This window comes from Kogia breviceps, chromosome 18 (genome assembly GCF_026419965.1).
Source record: "Kogia breviceps isolate mKogBre1 chromosome 18, mKogBre1 haplotype 1, whole genome shotgun sequence".
Classification (NCBI taxonomy): domain Eukaryota; kingdom Metazoa; phylum Chordata; class Mammalia; order Artiodactyla; family Physeteridae; genus Kogia; species Kogia breviceps.
Window position 1 is genome coordinate 16,906,224 of NC_081327.1, and position 16,978 is coordinate 16,923,201.

General features: G+C 48.5%; 2 protein-coding genes across 19 annotated transcripts in view; one reads left to right on the top strand and one right to left on the bottom strand.

Annotated features, from left to right (window-relative positions):
• Positions 1–2,919: 2,919 nt before the first annotated feature.
• RGS9BP (regulator of G protein signaling 9 binding protein) lies at positions 2,920–4,826 on the bottom strand. Its single transcript, XM_059046040.2, has one exon. The coding sequence runs from the start codon at positions 3,932–3,934 to the stop codon at positions 3,221–3,223; it is 714 nt and encodes a 237-aa protein (XP_058902023.1). The 5' UTR covers positions 3,935–4,826; the 3' UTR covers positions 2,920–3,220.
• Positions 4,827–4,957: 131 nt separating this feature from the next.
• The window catches only part of ANKRD27 (ankyrin repeat domain 27), a 51,315-nt gene continuing 39,294 nt past the window's right edge, over positions 4,958–16,978 (top strand). For 5 of the 18 annotated variants that reach the window (XM_067020327.1, XM_067020330.1, XM_067020322.1 and 2 more), the window contains exons 1-2: positions 4,968–5,110; positions 14,343–14,474. In XM_067020327.1, coding sequence (XP_066876428.1) covers positions 14,373–14,474 — 102 coding nt within the window. In that variant the 5' untranslated portion in view covers positions 4,968–5,110; positions 14,343–14,372. Of the gene's footprint in view, positions 5,111–5,222; positions 5,427–6,495; positions 6,708–12,960; positions 13,157–14,342; positions 14,475–16,978 lie in introns of those variants that run through there. The other 13 variants (XM_067020318.1, XM_067020324.1, XM_067020328.1 and 10 more) reach the window with 9 other exon arrangements.

The following is a 16,978-nucleotide window of genomic DNA, read 5'->3' on the forward strand; positions in this document are numbered from 1 at the left end:
GCCTGCCGATGTGGGGGACACGGGTTCGTGCCCCTGTCCGGGAAGATCCCACGTGCCGCGGAGCAGCTGGGCCCGTGAGCCATGGCCGCTGAGCCTGCGCGTCCGGAGCCTGTGCTCCGCAACGGGAGAGGCCACAGCAGTGAGAGGCCCGCGTACCGCAAAAACAAAACAAAACAAAAACAAAAACAAAAGATCATAACAAATATTTTTAGAAAATTAATGACTTTGATATCCAACATCTAAATTGAATCAGGCTTCTACCAGAAAGCAACCTCTTGAATTATACATAGAAATGAGAGCAGGGAGATATTGCTGCTATTGAGCAGTCTATCGCTCAAGCAGAAAGTGATTTTGCTTACACGATATAGCAAAAGTCCTGTTAGGCAATGTTGTAACTCCAAATAATGCCAAATATTACAAATGCTTAACATTTTAACTTATGCCAAATATTAACTATGCTAAATATTTAAATATGCCAAATATTTAACTAATGCCAAATATTACAAATGCTTAACTCTTAAAGAGTTGTTTAGGTGAACATGTCCACAGGATAAATATGTTTATTGTAATCCAGCTTTTTTCGTGTGTGTGCAATACTTTATCACTAATTTCAGTGAGCAGAGGATTCTCAGAATCAGGTGCACATCTGATTGCACATATAAGTAAATACTCAAGGATCTGCCAAGTGGGTGGAAAGAGTGAAAACAAAAAAATATGCTTGTCCCAATTGATCTCTATGGATTACACAACTTCCACACTTGATCTTAGCCAAAAGGCAGAGAAGCAATGGATTACACATCTTCTGATGGGTTGTTTCTTTAATAGATTCTGATGAATCATGACCCAAAACTCATTGATAAGGACAAAGAATCACAGTTTTAGAGAGAGTAGAATATATTAGGGATATTTTTCAACACTGGGTCACAATATGACCCAGCCTCTTTTTTTTTTTTTTAAAGATTTAATTTTATTTATTTTTGGCTGCATTGGGTCTTTGTTAGGGTGCACGGGCTTCTCACTGTGGTGGCTACTCTTGTTGCGGAGCACGGGCTCTAGGCGCGAGAGCTTCAGTAGTTGCAGCACTCGGGCTCAGCAGTTGTGGTCCGCAGGCTCTAGAGCACGGGCTCACTAGTTGTGGCGCACAGGCTTAGTTGCTCCACAGCACATGGGATCTTCCTGCACCAGGGATCGAACCCGTGTCCCCTGCAATGGCAGGTGGATTCTTATCCACTGAGCCACCAGGGAAGTCCCCCCAGCTTCCCCTTGCCTGAAATAAATGAGACTTTGGGGAAGGTGACAGAGATTCTGTTGTGTTGCATGTGGGATGAGGAAGAGGGGAGTTAGAAAACTTTCTGTGTCATTTCTGAAGGTACCCTGGGAAGGCAGGTGTAAAAAGAATTTGACATGGCCCAATGCAGTCACCCAGACTGGATGAAGCAGGAGTTCCTTTTATTAGTTATTGTTATAGAACTCTTAATCAGCTTAAGACTTCGTGGGTCTTTTAAAACCATTATCACAGAAACACACAAACAGATCCTCTGCTTTCACTATCTACAGCACTGGAATCTGTGTGCTCAGGAGGAGTGGGAGTGGGTGATCAAGGCTGGGAGGGTGGCCTGTCGGACTGGGTGCCCAGACAGCACTACTGCTGCTATTTGCTTCTCACCCTTGACCCTCAAATTGCCCTTGTGAAAAACTGCCAATTCCCTCCTCCTAGTCCCCTTTCTCACTTCTGGGGTGAAAAAGAGAAAAAAAAAAAATCCGTGTCACTTTTCAGCCAAACCAATCTCTGGGTTTTATTCCAAACTACCTTCAGAGTTAAACACATCTGTTTTCTCAGCCTTACTTCCCCAACAAGGCTCTCTCTGATCCACAGGTGGGAGCTGGTGGCAGTGCTCAGGCAAATTCCAGCCTGGGACCTAAGGTGTTTTCCACATTTCCTTATTTACTGCCACAAAGAGGCTAGGGCCACCTAACTTCTGTCATCTACATCTGTGGTTCCAGTAGTTTATGCTATGATCTCCTGCCTTAAGAAGATAGATTTTAAAAATAGTTGGAGATGTATGTTTAGCAATCTAAGCATATAAATAAAGACACTGTGTATGACTCATTGGCACCCGTATGAATTTGTGGCCAAATGTCCTTTATAAAACAAAAAAAACAGCTTTGACAGTACACAATGTGGCTACAGGATTTTTCTAACAAATGAATTTTTTTTTTTAAAAGCTCCTTAAATTTGAAGTTAAAGCTGTTACGTTCTAACCCAGTCTCAGGGCTAATTGGTTCAAGACCTCTGTGCCCAGTGATGCCCCACTTGACCCTCTCAGGGGGCAGTGTCCAGGTCAGGGAGCTGTGCAGCTCCCTCCAAAGCCAGCTCTCCTACTGGCCAGTAAGCAAATTCCAAGGGATAGATAGGATTAAGGGCTCCAAAGAGGATTCCCCAGCCCTCCCCCAAAGGAGGATAAACTCTAGTCTAGTTCTGGAACAAAAATAAGCCCCAGCCAAGGAGAAAGTGCCTGTTTAGATGGCCGGTGGCCCTTCCCAAAGCTTGCACCCCTTCCAGACTGATTGGGCAGAGCCCTTTTCAATAGGCAAGGGTGTGCAGAAGTGTGTAATCGTGTGCTAAAAGAAAGCACGTTGCATGAACTTCTATTTGCACACGCTCCTAAGCTTAGGCCCCAAAGGATTAAGGTAATAAAAACTGCTTACCTCTTATTGCAATTTGTTTTCTTCTCTAGGAGACAAAACCAACACACACACACAGGCCAAAACACACTTCATTTCACCTCACCCTCTTTCCAAACTGCCCCACTCGGAAAATGGGAATCACCGGCAGGGGTGGGGACACCAAGCTCAGACTCAGTGCAAACACGCCCCGGCAGCACAGGCGGTAACCGATTAACTCGGAGGAATCTCCGCTCACTACGAACGGTTTTCTATTAATAGGGGATAAAGCTCCTGCATACATTAGCGGTAATGACCCGGTGGCCCGCGCAAAATTAACTTCTCCCGGGCCATGAAGAGGAAGCCATGTTCTGCCCAGGCAGATGTGTGCTTGAAACGCGCGTATAAACATACACGTACACACGCAGGGTTTTAGAACCGCTCCCCTTAAACATGCCAGATCCCACTCCCATCCCTAGTCCTGGCGGTTGCAGTTGTTCTCCGAGGGGTGTCTCCGGGTAGCGAGTAGCGGCGGCGGAGGTCGTTCGCGTATGGGTCAACTCAGCTTCGCCACACACACGGCCAAGGCCACAGCCGCCAGCAGCACGGCGCTGAAGATGGTGGCGGCCAGGGCCTTGCTCAGGTCGCAGGGCCCCATGCGCTGTTCTACGGACACACCGCACAACGAAGAGACGCCGGCGCTGGGCCTGGCCAGAAGCTCGGCGCCTGCTGCCTGCCGGGCCTGCACCGTCCAGCGGGGCACGTTGACCTTCATTTCCATATCCTGGATCATCTCGTCCACTTGAAGGATCTCTCGCTCCAGCTGGTGAAGGTCTTCCACGTCGAAGCCGCGCTCCGCCTCGTGCCGCAGGCTGCGGGCGCTCAGAGCGCGCGCCGCTACGCTCGCGGCGCCGCCTTCCACCCCGGTACGCACGAGCGGCCGCCGCGGCGCATGCAGCGGGAACTCGGTGCTCAAAGTCAGCGCACGCCGCATGTCCGCTTCCAGCAGGTCCAGGCAGCCGGAGAAGGCCACCCAGAGGCGCTCGAACTCGGCGCGTTCCTCAGCGCCCAGGTCCCGGTTACGCAGCGGAACTGTGAGTCGGGCGCAGATGGCCACCGCCAGCTCTTGCGCCTTCTGGCGCGTCTTCTGCAGCTCCTCTCGCAGGTTCTGCGAGTCCGCGGAGCCGCCGATGGTCAGCACCAGGTGGTGGTAGCATGCAGTCGCCTTATTGAGCGCGTCCAGTAGTGCCTTGCACTCCTCCTTCGCCATGGAGCTGCTCTCCGGCGCAGCCCGGCCGCCTGCGCCCCTCTCAGCCTCACGCCCTCAGCGCAGCAGGACACAGCCAGCCCCGACGGCGTCCCCTGGCCGGGCGGCCCGAGCACTCCTCATAGCCTGAGAGGAGCTAGGCGCTGCCGCTGCTGTTGAGAGCCGCTCAGGATCCACGACGTGCGCTTCCGCGGACTTGGCGCGGAGAGAGAGCCCCGTTAGCTGTTTCGCGTCCCCTCGTCCATCCTCCCCAGGTGCGCTCCTAGCCGAATCTCTGCGCCGCCCTCGCCTCCACGGTAGCCACCTGCGAAGCCCGGGTTGCAGTCGCCATCCTCCTCCGGTGCAGTCGCCAGGGAGAGCCGGCCGCGGAGCCGTGCCCTCCGCCTTAGCTGCCAAGGGCGGCCGGCTCGGGTTTCTTAGGATCCGCCCACCCCCTCCCGTCCTCGCTGGGCGCTTCAATCCCCAGGACCAGGGATAGGCGGGGCCCCACGCGGGAGGTCACGTGTAGGTTCCCCATCTCCCCCTCCGCACCCCATTACGGTCTGGAATATTAGCGCTCGTCAGATCCTATCCTCCTCTACTTTACGGAAGGGGAAACTGAGGCTCGATTAAAAAAAAGGGATAAGATCACGCCACGTCCATGCAAGTGAAGGGGCTAGAACCCAGGTACCCTGACTCTTAGACCCTGCCAGCGACGGGAGTGGTATGCCTCGTAGGACTGGGCACCTCCGTCTCCCAAAACGAGCAGTAAAGGGCGATCTGCGGGGTGGGACGGCTCCCGAAATCTCCCCTTCCTAGTCCAGCCCGCTTTCCAGCAACAGAGCTTGGACCCCACCTCTTGGATGAGATCTGCTCTCGGCCTCGCCACCTCCCGTTCCGGGCACGCGCAGTCGGTGGCTCTGGGGTGGTCCAGCCTGAGTAGGAAGCGCTGTGTGCCGCCTGAGCCCCACCCCCGGCTGGGCGGACTCAATGATTGCTCTGCGCACGCGTCACTCTGAATAAAGACGACCTCTCATTGGGCTGACCAGAGATCTTGAGGCGCGGCTCCGCCCAACGGGGGGTGGGCGGTGGAGCAGATCTGCTGCGTTGGGGTCGTGGGCCTGAGGTCTGAACCGAGGGGCCGGGAGGGGTCGGCGCCACTCTGGGAAGAGAGGGGAGTGAAACTATGTAGCTTTTTAAGTAAGTGCCCTCCCTCCGGTCTCCTCCCGCGCCCTCCTTCCCTCGGGACTGCTGCGCCTCGGGGCCCAGAGGCCGGGCGGGGCCCCGGAGCTGGAAGGGGGAGGGGCTCTTTCCTTTCCTCAGCCGGCGCCCCAAGCTGGGCTGGCGGTCTCCGGGCGGCCCCCAGGGCCCCGGCCCATCGCCGGGTGGACTGCCCCGCCCTCGCTCTCCGGCTCCTGTCCTCAGCCGGGCTCGCTCTGCCCCTCTGGTGTGTTTGCGGGGCTAGGGGTGGGGTTGGCGAAGAATGTGCCCTCTGACTCCCGCGGCTCCAGGACAGGTCAGCAGGTCCGGGATCCCGGGAGCTCAGACTTGGGGGCAGTGGGCAGGGCTGTCGCTCATGGACTGGGTGGCCTCCGCGGTTTAAGGGAGGCCTGGCGGGGCGGGTGGAGGGGAGGGTGGTGGTGGGGGTCCGGAGCCTCGGGTCGAGCTGTCGTGGTCCCCGCGGTAATAAAAGCGCGGGGGAGAGAGGAGGGAATCCCTGCTAGCCTGCCTCTCATGGGGCGGGGTCTCGTCTTCCTGCTGGGTAAAGATTTCTCCAGGAAAACTATGAAGCACCAAGAGGTGTTCCGGATCCTGGGTCTGTTCAGTTCTTTTCGTTGAAAATGGACCGCCCATAGGCTCGAGAGCAAGGCCGTGCCGCTCTGGCCGCCCCTGGAGGTGCTGGGGACGTAGGCACTCGCGACCTGTGCAGGGCCACGGGAGCAAGTGGCGCGTCTTCATTGAGGATTTAGGACATTCAGGGAATGAGGGGCAGGGGAGACTGTAGGGACTACTAGTTTGCCATGCGAGCTGGAATTTTCCAAGTTTGTGGGTTTTAGGGAGAGAGGCCCCTATTTTGATTAAGTAATGTACCCTCCCACCAGCCCTAGAGAAGAGCGGCAGATATTAGCAGGATATTTACGTTTCCAGGCCGCCTTGCCGGGCCTGGTGTTGAGGCAGCCCCCCGGGGTCCAGAGCGCTAGGTTCAGGGCTCGTTCTCACTCAGCAGTCTGTCCTTTAATTGGTTGTTTCACTGGTGGTTTGTGGCCAGGGTTGGGTGGTACTCTGGCCCTTGGCCATTCTCTGAGGTGGAGGGTCTCAGCCACCTATGGGCCAAATGGGGCCTTGACAGAGGAAGAGTAGTTTTTAGGACAAAATGGGTAGAAGGAGGGAGAGTGCATCTCTTTGGGGAGCTCTGGGGACAGCAGAGGGAGATGAAGCTGCAGAGGTGGGCAGGAGGCCAGGAGTGAGAGGCCCTCCATGCCATACAGAGAAGTTGAGAGTTCATCTGGTAGGGAGTGGAGGGGAAGTCATTGAAGAATCCTGCACAGACTTCGGTGTTGGAAAGATCACTTTGTGTCTTTCAGGTGGACAGATCTGTGGTGAGTCAAGAGGCAGGGCCTGTAGGCCTCGGAGGGAGAAGTGCAGGATGGGAGGAGACACAGGTACTTCTCTCGAGCCCTAGAGGCAGGAAAGCAGTTGGGCCGCTGAAGCTGGGTGGACACCCTGGGTGAGTTCTCCTCACCTTGGCTTGTCACCTGAAATAATCCCACCTGGCAGCACTGCTGGGAGAGCAGCAGTAAGTGTCTGCATAGGGCCTTGGGTCAAGGTCTTGATTGTGCCTCCTTGTGGCTCTTGGACTTCGTTGCCCTCATGAGGGCGGCTGCTGGGACTGTGCTCTTGACATGTTTGCCTCTGTTAGTGTTTCTGTCAGGGCTGCCCCTCTGTTTATGAAGTGCCAGGATTAGGTGGGTGTCCAGTAACTTCCTCCTTTCCTAGGGGAGCAGGGGAATGTGACCATGCGATGATAGATACCAGATCTAGAAAGGATTCAGACCCGAACAGTTGGACATAATTTGTCCTGAGGTTGCTTCCACATCCTAGAGACACTGAGCAGTGGTCCTTGGAGGTCCTGCCCTCCTGCCCAAAATACTGGCAGGGACGTGGGTGCTGGTGGCTCCCCTGCAATTCTAGGAGCAGGGTGATGGAGTGGCATTCTGAGGGGCAGTTATGCTCCTCCAAACTTCCCCTGCTCCTGAGTGGTCACACCCCTCTTCCAGCCCTGAGGCCTTCTCTCCTACTGTGGTCCTCCACATTCCAGCAGTCATTGTGTTTAGCCAGCTCTGAGCATGTTCGTTTTTCTGGCTTTTTGCCAGTGCCTGCAGGACCGCCTGGGGCCAGCCCCTCACCCTCCCCTGCTTCTGGGCGGTGGATTTCCAGCTTCTGTGAGAGATGATCCCTTCCTGGGAGCTTGATCTTTTTCTAACACATCACTATCATTTTGTTCAAGTGGACCAGCAGTTATTGCATGCCTGCAGTGAGCCAGGCAGCGAGGCTTCATAGTGCTTTGAAGAAGAGCTTTGAGAGACATATGGACAGGAGCCATAGACACTACAGGCCAGAAGGACACAAGTGACTGACTGTAATACCACACGTTACATCATAAAATTGCTTCCATTTGGTATTAAACATAGATGTATAAAAAGTTTTCCCTTTTGGCCTTTTCCTTCTCAGTCACAAATTAAGCCAGTTGGAGAATATGCCTGGTTGGGGTCTTTGGTCAGGGCCCTGGCAGGGCAGGAGAAGCCACAGCAGTGAGATTTCAGCAGGGAGTGCATCTCTGGGAGGTGCAGACTTTCCTGGGCTGGATTCTGCTGAGCCAGGCTGCACACTGTCACCAGATGGTCCCTGACAACCCAGACTCATCCGGGCTGGCAGGACGGTTGAAGACCACAAAACCACGAGTGCACACCACCTCCTAAAATGCCCAGAACCGGTCTGAGGCCTCACTTGGTTGTCTTGTTCGGAGTAACCTCAGATAACTTACGTGCAGGGTTATTTGGTATCTCTGACTAACTTCACTGGATTTTCTATAAATCATCCCATCATTTGCACTTAGGAAGGGATGGAATTTTTTTTTTCTTTTTTTTTTTTTTTGGTATGCGGGCCTCTCACTGTCGTGGCCTCTCCCGTTGCGGAGGGCAGGCTCCGGACGCGCAGGCTCTGTGGCCACGGCTCACGGGCCCAGCCGCTCCGCGGCATGTGGGATCCTCCCGGACCGGGGCACGAACCCGTGTTCCCTGCATCGGCAGGCAGACTCTCAACCACTGCACCACCAGGGAGGCCCCGAATTTTTTTTTTTTAAGGAGTTTTATATATGAGGATTCACATGTCTTTTCAGTTTTACAAGGAAAAGTCAGTTTACATGTTATTCAGTATTTTAAAATATAAAACCAATTCTTGCAAGTAAACTTGTCAGATTATTTTAAAGCATGTACCCCTATATAAGAATTCAACTCTGGCATTAAGCATTATTACATACTTTTAACAATGGGACAGAAAGGTCGAGAACAGTGCTGGACAGAGGTCTCTGAATCCCTACTCCTGGACAGAGGATCCAGTCATTGGCATCCAGGAGACTGATGTCCAAGAGAAAGCAGATGACTTGGATTGAAAACCAGCCAGCTCCATTTCATTCACGAGCAGTGCTTGCTGAGAGTCTTGTGTGTTTACACCATTCATGCATTTGAACTGAATGTTTTAATGTATTCAGGGCCCTTCCCTTCCCATGCTGCCCCTCTCTGACCTGCTCTGTTTGGATTCTTATTATTTGTCAGAGCTCATTTTCACATCTAGTCAAAAAAAGTTTATTCTTGAGTTTTCTTTGCTCACCAGGAACCTGTTCCCACCTCCTGACCCTTTGGCCCTGCTCTGGTCCCTGCCAAGGATGCCTCCCACACTCCCCACCCCAACCCCTTCCCTGTTGCTCCCTTCTCTATCTCGTCCTTACCTCTCCTGGCACTGTTCTGCTTTTGTTTTGTTTCATTATTATTATTTTTTAACTCTTCTTGCTTCCCAGTTAGGTGGTTAGTTCCTCCATCAAAGCCCATCTTGAGGGCAGGGGTGTTGGTGCTCTGCCAGCATCTTGTCTGAGGAGCAAGGAGAAGTGTCCCTTCCCAGCTTTAGTCTGACCTTGTCGCATCCTGTTTCTCATGTGGTTTTTATGTAAGGCATCTTTACTTTTGTGCCCTGCCATGTAGAACCAGCTGTGTCGGGAACCAGGAAGAATTTTGTTTTCTTGTGACTCTGTCCTAGCAAAATTATATTATCCAGTTGTTCTGGTAGAGACTCATAAAAGGATTATCTGGGTTCCAGTAATAATTGAATTCAACAATTCAAATACCTGAATGGTTGCAGAGCTGGGGCCTGTGAAGGGATTATACGTAGCCATTTTCATGCTAGGCTCTTCTCCCTAAGAGGATCTGCAGAGAGCTCAGGGGCCTTCTTTAGGCAGTCCCCAGGATGGCTGGCAGCTAAGACAGCTCAGGCTGGAGGGAATTTGATGCTGAGCCTTTGTGGCTATCATGGGGACTTTTCCTTTAGGAGAAATGAAGTGTGGAGTCTGTGCATCTGTGGCTCATGAAATAACCCTTAATCCAGGCATAATTATTTTACATGATGAATGTAGTGGTTAAAGGATGGGTGTTAGAATAAATTCTGACATCTGTCTAACGTGGAGTTGGCCAGATGACCCTCAGTTTCTTCATCTGTGACATAGGGCTAATGGTACCTATGGTTATTGTGAGCATTAGTTATAGTTAATTATCTATAGTTATTGTGAACATTAAAATGGGATGAGGATGTATAGATGTCATCACAGTGCCTGACCAAGGATGGTCTCGAATGGTGGCTGTTTTTAACATTAGCTATAAGGAATAGAATTCATAATTGCATGTATGCATACTCTTCTGGTGTTTTCCCAAAGAGGTGTTTGGGAATACTGTTACATAATGAGAAAGTAATTCGGTTTTTCACTCATATTTCATTCATCTGATTGTATCAAGGGTAAGTTTACTTGATGCTCTTTAATAGTTGCTAATTTTCTTCTTTTAATGAAAAGACAAGGCCTCAGGCTCAAGTTCAGAACCTTTCGCAGGCAGTGGTATGTAGCCAGATTTTAAATAATGTCAATTGGATTTATAATTTTTAATTTTAAGATGATCTTAATGGGAAGTGATACTATTTTTCCATTTAAAGTAGTAATAAGGGTTCTTTTACAAATAAATTTCAAATGGGAGTAGGTGTTTAAAGGAAAATGTCAAACATTAACGATAGGGCCATTGTGTACAACTGTACGATTATTTATTGTACAGGTGTCCTGCCCAGGGGAAGAGAGGTGTTGGCAAACTAGGCTGATATATAGCCTATGAGTTGCTTACTAAGCCATGTGCCCTGGCACAGGACTGTACCTACTGGGAAGATGGGGTGCCTTTTTGTAATTCTCACAAAGGCACCATGTGGACTAGCAGAAAGTGGCGGTACATTGGTATACAATGTGGCAAAAATAGTGAAGGTAGCATGTAAATGGGAATCCTACAAGACAGGTATTCATATTCTCCATTGTACGGACTGAGATGGAGGCTCAGAGAGGTGAAATGACATGGCTAAAACTCTGACTTCTTTTCTGTGCCCATTTTTTATATTCCTCTCTCACAGTTCAGTAAAACCACACTGATGTATGGTAAGGGGAGCAGACCAGGGGCATTGGAGGCCCCATTCACAACAGGAGCAAATCTATACAGAATATATAAATAATGTCTAATAAAAGTTTTATATGATCTATGATCTTTAAAGAAGAAAATTTAATTGGAGGACATAAAAGAGGATGAAGATGGAAAGACATACCATGTTCATGGATGATAAGATTCATTATTATAAAGACGTTGGCTCTCCAGTCCATAAATTTAGTACAGTTCCAATAAAAATCCCCGTAGGAATTTTCATGGAATTGATAAGCTGAATCTAGTTCATGTGATATCATAAAGAATTAGGAATAACCAAGTAATTTTGGAGAACAAGGGGAGAGGCCTTCCTCTATGAGATGTCAAGGTTTATTATGAAGCTGTAGTCATGTAAATGAATGTGGTCTAGCCCTTTCCCATCCAATGTAATAACTACTAGCCACATGTGGCTATTAAGCACTTGAACTGAGGCTGGTATGAATTGAGGAGTAAAATACTCATCAAATTTTGAAGAATTAGTAGAAGTAAAAAGAATGTAAAATATGTCAATAATTTTAAAGTATTGATCACATGTTGGAAATGTATTTTGGCTATATTAGGGTGAATAAAATATATAATTTAATTTCACCTTTTAAAAATATGGCTACTAGAAAAGTTTAAATAACATGTAATTATGCATAATGTATATGTAATTACCTTTCTCACATAATTTGTTGGATGGTGCTGGTCAAGACCATTGAAACAGAATAGAGCCCAGAAATAGGCCAAACATATATGGGAACTTGGAGTATGACAAAGGTAGCATTATCAGCTAGTGTGAAAGGGATAAAATATATAAAAGATGACAGTGGGACAGTTGGCTTATGCTGTGGACTGAATGTGACCCCCCCAGCCCCAACCCAAATTCATATGTTGAAGCCCAAATCTTTAATGTGATGGTATTTGGAGATGGGGCTTTGGGTTCTAACTGGGGTTAGATTAGGTCATGAAGATGGGGCCCTAATGATGGAATTAGTTGCCTTACAAAAAGAGGAAGAGACAGGAGAACTCTTTCTCTGCCATGTGAGGATACAGTGAGAAGGTGGCCATTTACGGCACAGGAAGTGGGCCCTTACCAAGAACCAAATGTGCTAGCACCTTGATTTTGGACTTCCCAGTTTCCAGAACTGTGAGGAATAAATGTTTGTTATTTGAACCCCCCAGTCTATTGTATTTAGTTATCAGAGCCTAAGCAGACTAAGATAGCTTACCTTCAGAAAAAAATTAAATTAGATGCCCAATTTGTAGCATATATAAAAATAAAGATGACTTGAAGACCTAAAGATGAAAACCTTTAAGATTCTTAGAAATTACAGGGACTATTTTTGTGGCCTTGGAATTGGAAAGGATGTGGTTTCAGGTATAGCCTTTGCTGCATAACCAACCAGCTTCCAAACTAGTGACTTAAAACTGCTACAGTTTATTATGTCCTGTTAATCTGTGGGCTGGCAAGGTGGCTCTTCTGCTAGTCTCACCTGGGCTCACTCATGTGGTTGCATTCAGCTGGTGGGTTGGCTGTTCTCACTGGACTACCAGGGCCTCTCTCTCCCCACATGGGTTTTCATCCCATGGGCTTCTCCACTGCATGGTGGTCTCAGGGTGCCGAACGAATGAGAGTGAAATCTGCAAGGCCTCTTGAGGTTGATACTCAGAAATCACAGAGCATCAATTCTGTCTGTTGGTTAGTTAAAGCAAATCACAGGGATGGCTTAAATTCAAGGGGTGGGGAAATAGACTCCACCTTCTCAGAGGGGGAATAGTGAAGTCAGTTTACAAAGGGGCATGCCAAGATGATAGATAGGCTTTCCTTAGATCTCCAAAGCACTGACCAGTAAAGGCAAAGACGGACAAGTTCAATCACATTAAAATCAAGCACTTTTTGAGAGAGTGGCAAAGAGGGCGGGGATATGGGGATATATGTATATGTATAGCTGATTCACTTTGTTATACAGCAGAAACTAACACAACAATGTAGAGCAATTATACTCCAATAAAGATGTTAAAAAAAAAATCAAGCACTTTTATTTCTGAAAACACCCAGTTGGAAAAATGAAGAAACAAGCCACAGATTGGGAGAAGATGTTTGCAACATCTTTTGGTGTCCAGATATGTAAAGAACTACCAATCATAAGAAAAAGGCCAAGAACCCATTAGAAGAGTAGTCAAAAGACATGATAAGGTAGTTTATAGAATGTAAGGAAATGATGTTCCACTTCATTAGAGAAATGAAAATTAGAAACAGTGAAATACTGTTGTATTTCTGTTGTATAGGCAGAAATGAGCTAGCCTGACATTACTAAGAAGCGTTGGCTAGGATGTGACATGAAGAAGGGAAATGCTCATGGACTTTGCATGGAGGTTGGAAGTGGTCCAGCGTTGCCAGCATCTGGGGAAGGTGCAAGTGGATGCATGCCGCAGTGTCTCTCCTAGCAACATTCCTGGATATGTGCTCCAGGAACACATAAGGGTATAAGAGCGTTCATTTTAGCATTGTTTTTAATTCTGAAAATGTGGAAGCAGCTTAAATATAGGATATTAGATAAATAAATTATGTCGTGTTCACTTAATACTGTACAGCAGAAATTAGTGAATGAATGGGAGGTGTATGGTTCAGCATGGCTAGAACTTGAAAACATAATGGTGATTGAAAAGCGTATGTTCCAAACTACTTATAGTGTGATACCATTTATGTAGATTTTGGAGCCTATAAAACAAGATTTTAGGACTTCTCTGGTGGTGCAGTGGTTAAGAATCCGCCTGCCAATGCAGGGGACGTGGGTTCGAGCCCTGGTCCGGGAAGATCCCACATGCCGTGGAGCAACTAAGCCCGTGTGCCACAACTACTTAGCCTGCACTCTAGAGCCCGCAAGCCACAACTACTGAGCCTGCGTGCCGCAACTACTGAAGCCCGCACACTTAGAGCCCGTGCTCCACAACAAGAGAAGCCACCACAATGCGAAGCCCGTGCACTGCAACAAAGAGTAGCCCCCGCTCGCCACAACTAGAGAAAGCCTGTGCACAGCAACAGACCCAACACAGCCAAAAATAAATAAATAAACATTTAAAAAAACCAAGATTTTATATTATTTATGAATACATGAGTTTAAAAAGGAGTACAAACATGAGCAAGAAGGATATAGAAACCACTTCAGGATAGTGGTTGCCTCTGAAAGGGGAGGAGAGAATGGGATGGGGAGGGGCTCATGGGGATCCAGTCTACTCTGATACACTTTATTTCTGAAAAGAAAATCTGAGGCAAATATGGCAAAGTGGTAAGATTTGGTAATTCTGGGTGGTAGGTTAGCATTATTATTCTACTCTGCTGTATGATAAAAATATTTCATTAAAAACATGCATATCTTTAAAATGTTATAATTTGGGTCATCTATGATGTTCTAAAAACAGCCGGTTTTTACTTTTGCAGTGACTTGTAGTCAAGAAGATTTTCTGAACTTAATTTATACACTTAACCTGTAAAAAAAAGTCATCTTGGAATTGGTGGGTTATCTTTGATCTTTCCTGATGGCGTGTTAGGTCTGTAGTGTAGAGTAATATGTGTCAGGGATGCTTTTTAGAAATTGTTAGATCAGGACTTTTATGTGTTAGGTCATTCTGAAAGTGGTCATTTACTGCTTTTTCCTCTCTCGTCCCAGGAGACTCTTTTTGCCCCATCTGAAGTCCATATGGCTCTGTATGATGAGGACCTCCTGAAAAATCCCTTCTATCTGGCTCTTCAAAAGTGGCGTCCTGACTTGTGCAACACGGTGGCCCAAACCCGTGGCATTGTAAGTGCATTGATCCTGAGGGTGGTCCTTCTCCACTAGGCTTGGACCAAGCAGTGCTGACAAGGCCACAAATATGGTAGACTTCAGTTAAGTTTAGAGGGAGTCAGGTACAGGTCTGCTAAGTGTACAAAGCCCCAGACCATTTGTGAACGAGCAGAGAGGGACCGCCCCAAGCTGCTTCCTCCAGGCAGCCTCCTGGGACTGCACCAGCCCAGGGTGTAATCCTTTCTCTGAACTCTCAGCCCCTGTTGTCACTGGTCTCACGGTATTTACCTCTGTTTCTCTTGTTTCCATGGGGACCAGGAGGGCTTCTCCAGGGCAGAAATCACATTCCTCCTCATTGTGAGATGCCTGCTCACTCCCATAGGATAAGAGAACGTGTATACACACACATGTATGTCTCCTTCAAAGACATTTCCTAAAGAGAAAGAACTGAGAGAACTTTTGTAATAGAGGCCACAACCTCAGAAGCCTACAGGAGCAGCCAGGGAACAGGAGCAAGAGAAGAGAGAAACCATAGTCTGCTGCCTGGAGGGAGGGCAGGCCCTGTGCTGCAGGTCTTTCTGGTTCCCAGATTGGTGAACTTGGCAGGCATCTTACTTACACACCGTGGGACACAGCAAGCTGGGCGCCTTTGTGCTACCCACAAAGGGTGGCCTTGGGCCCTCTTCTTTTCCTACGTTGTCCTCTTTTCTTCTCCTACTTGTGTTCCTGCTTCTCTTGCCATGTGATACGATCTTAGGTGTGTCAGGCGGCTGAAGATTTGAACCAGTGGAGAAATCAGTTAACTCGGGTTTCTCTGCAAGCTTGGAACTGGCTTTTCCCCATAGCCAGTCCAACTCTCTGCCCTCAGAAGCCTGATTTTTTTTTAAAGTCCCTTCTTGTTTTTATGATTGGTTTTGTAATTAATATCTTTTTCCCAGAATTTTTTTTACTTTGGATTTCAGAAGTCATAAACTTCGTTATAAAAAAAAATTAGAGAGTAGAGCTGTTTCCAAAGAAGAAAATAAAAATCTCATAAAGCTCACCAAAGGCATTCACTGTCATCCATTCATTTCTCAGTAGCTATTAAATGCTGCTGTATGCAAGGCACTATGTTTGATGTGGGGATTCAGCCAAAACTATGAATAGGCATCATGAATCTTTACCCTCATGGAGCTGAAGTTCTAGTGGGAGAGATGGTCACACTGTGGGTACATAGTGACTAATTATGGTAAGTGTCACAGAGAAAAAGTAGAGGATGCCAAGCCATCATGTTAACTGGGAGGGCCTGACCCAACTTGGGAAATACTTCCTTCCCATCTTTGTTCTATGATATTTAAAAACAATGTTGTCTAGATAAGAGTGTGTCATCATATGTAACTTTCTCTTTTTAAAATGCTACACTGCGGACCCCGCTGTTCTTTCTCAGGAAGCCCTGGGGGACCTGTCTGTCTTGCTCATCACTGTGTTGCCAGCCCATAGCACGGTTCCTGTTGCCCAGTAGGTGCTTTTACAGCTGCAAGTAGTGAAAACCCAACTGAGTTCACTTTAGCAAAAAGAGAATTTTGAATCACTTTGGTCACCTTCCTTTCAGGTACACCGCGGAATGAGATGCTACTTTTTTTTTTTTTTTTGGAGCAGAAGAAGGTTTATTGCAAGGCCACACAAAGAGATGAGGTGGCTCGTGTGCCGAAAAGCCTCGAGCTCCCTGAAGGGTTTTGGCAAAGCATTTTTAAAGGCGGGCGTGGCGGGGTGGGGGGGGTGTTGAATGGTATGTGATCAGCTTGTACACAGTTCTCTGGCTGATGGTGAGGCAGCAGGGTGGTGTCACAGGGGTTATCAGTCCTTAGGTTCCAGGAGGCCTGGGCTATGTGCTCACGGTCCTCTAGTAGTTCTTCCATTTGGGGGGGTGTGGGGGAGGGCGGCGTGGTTCACATCTGCAAAACAGCTCAGGAAATTTGCAGAGAGATGCCTCTTAAGCTTAAGCTGTGTCATCCTGCATTCCGGTGGTGCCCTAGGCCCCTTACTGCAGCCCCCACTGAGAGCCATGAGGGGCTGCTTGGGGCCCACATTGGGCAGCACTAGATTTCGGGCCTTCCTTGGCCTCGTTCAGTGGACTCGAGAATCAGCAAGTCCAACTCCTCAGCACAGGTCAGCTGTGGGAACGAGCTAGCTCTTGCCATCCTGCTCAGCCTGGCCCGGTGTTGGTGACTAGCCCCTGCCAGCTGCTGGCCGTGTGACGGAGCCCCGGCTCATCCCTGTCTAATCTGTCATAGTGTTCCTGCCGTGTCCGTTGGTTGAACGAAAAAGTAGAGTATCCCAGTGGCCTCTAGAAGAGCGCTCATTCTTTCTGCCACCTCTGAAGGACCCACGTGGCCTCAGCAGGTGAATGCTGAATTTCCTTCCATGGGGCTTGGTCTTTGGGCCAAGTTTGGCGGCCCCTGAATCTTCCCTGGGGATCAGAGTTCTTTACTGGACTCTAAAAATATGAAGTCACGACTTTTGAATGTGTGTAACCCCAG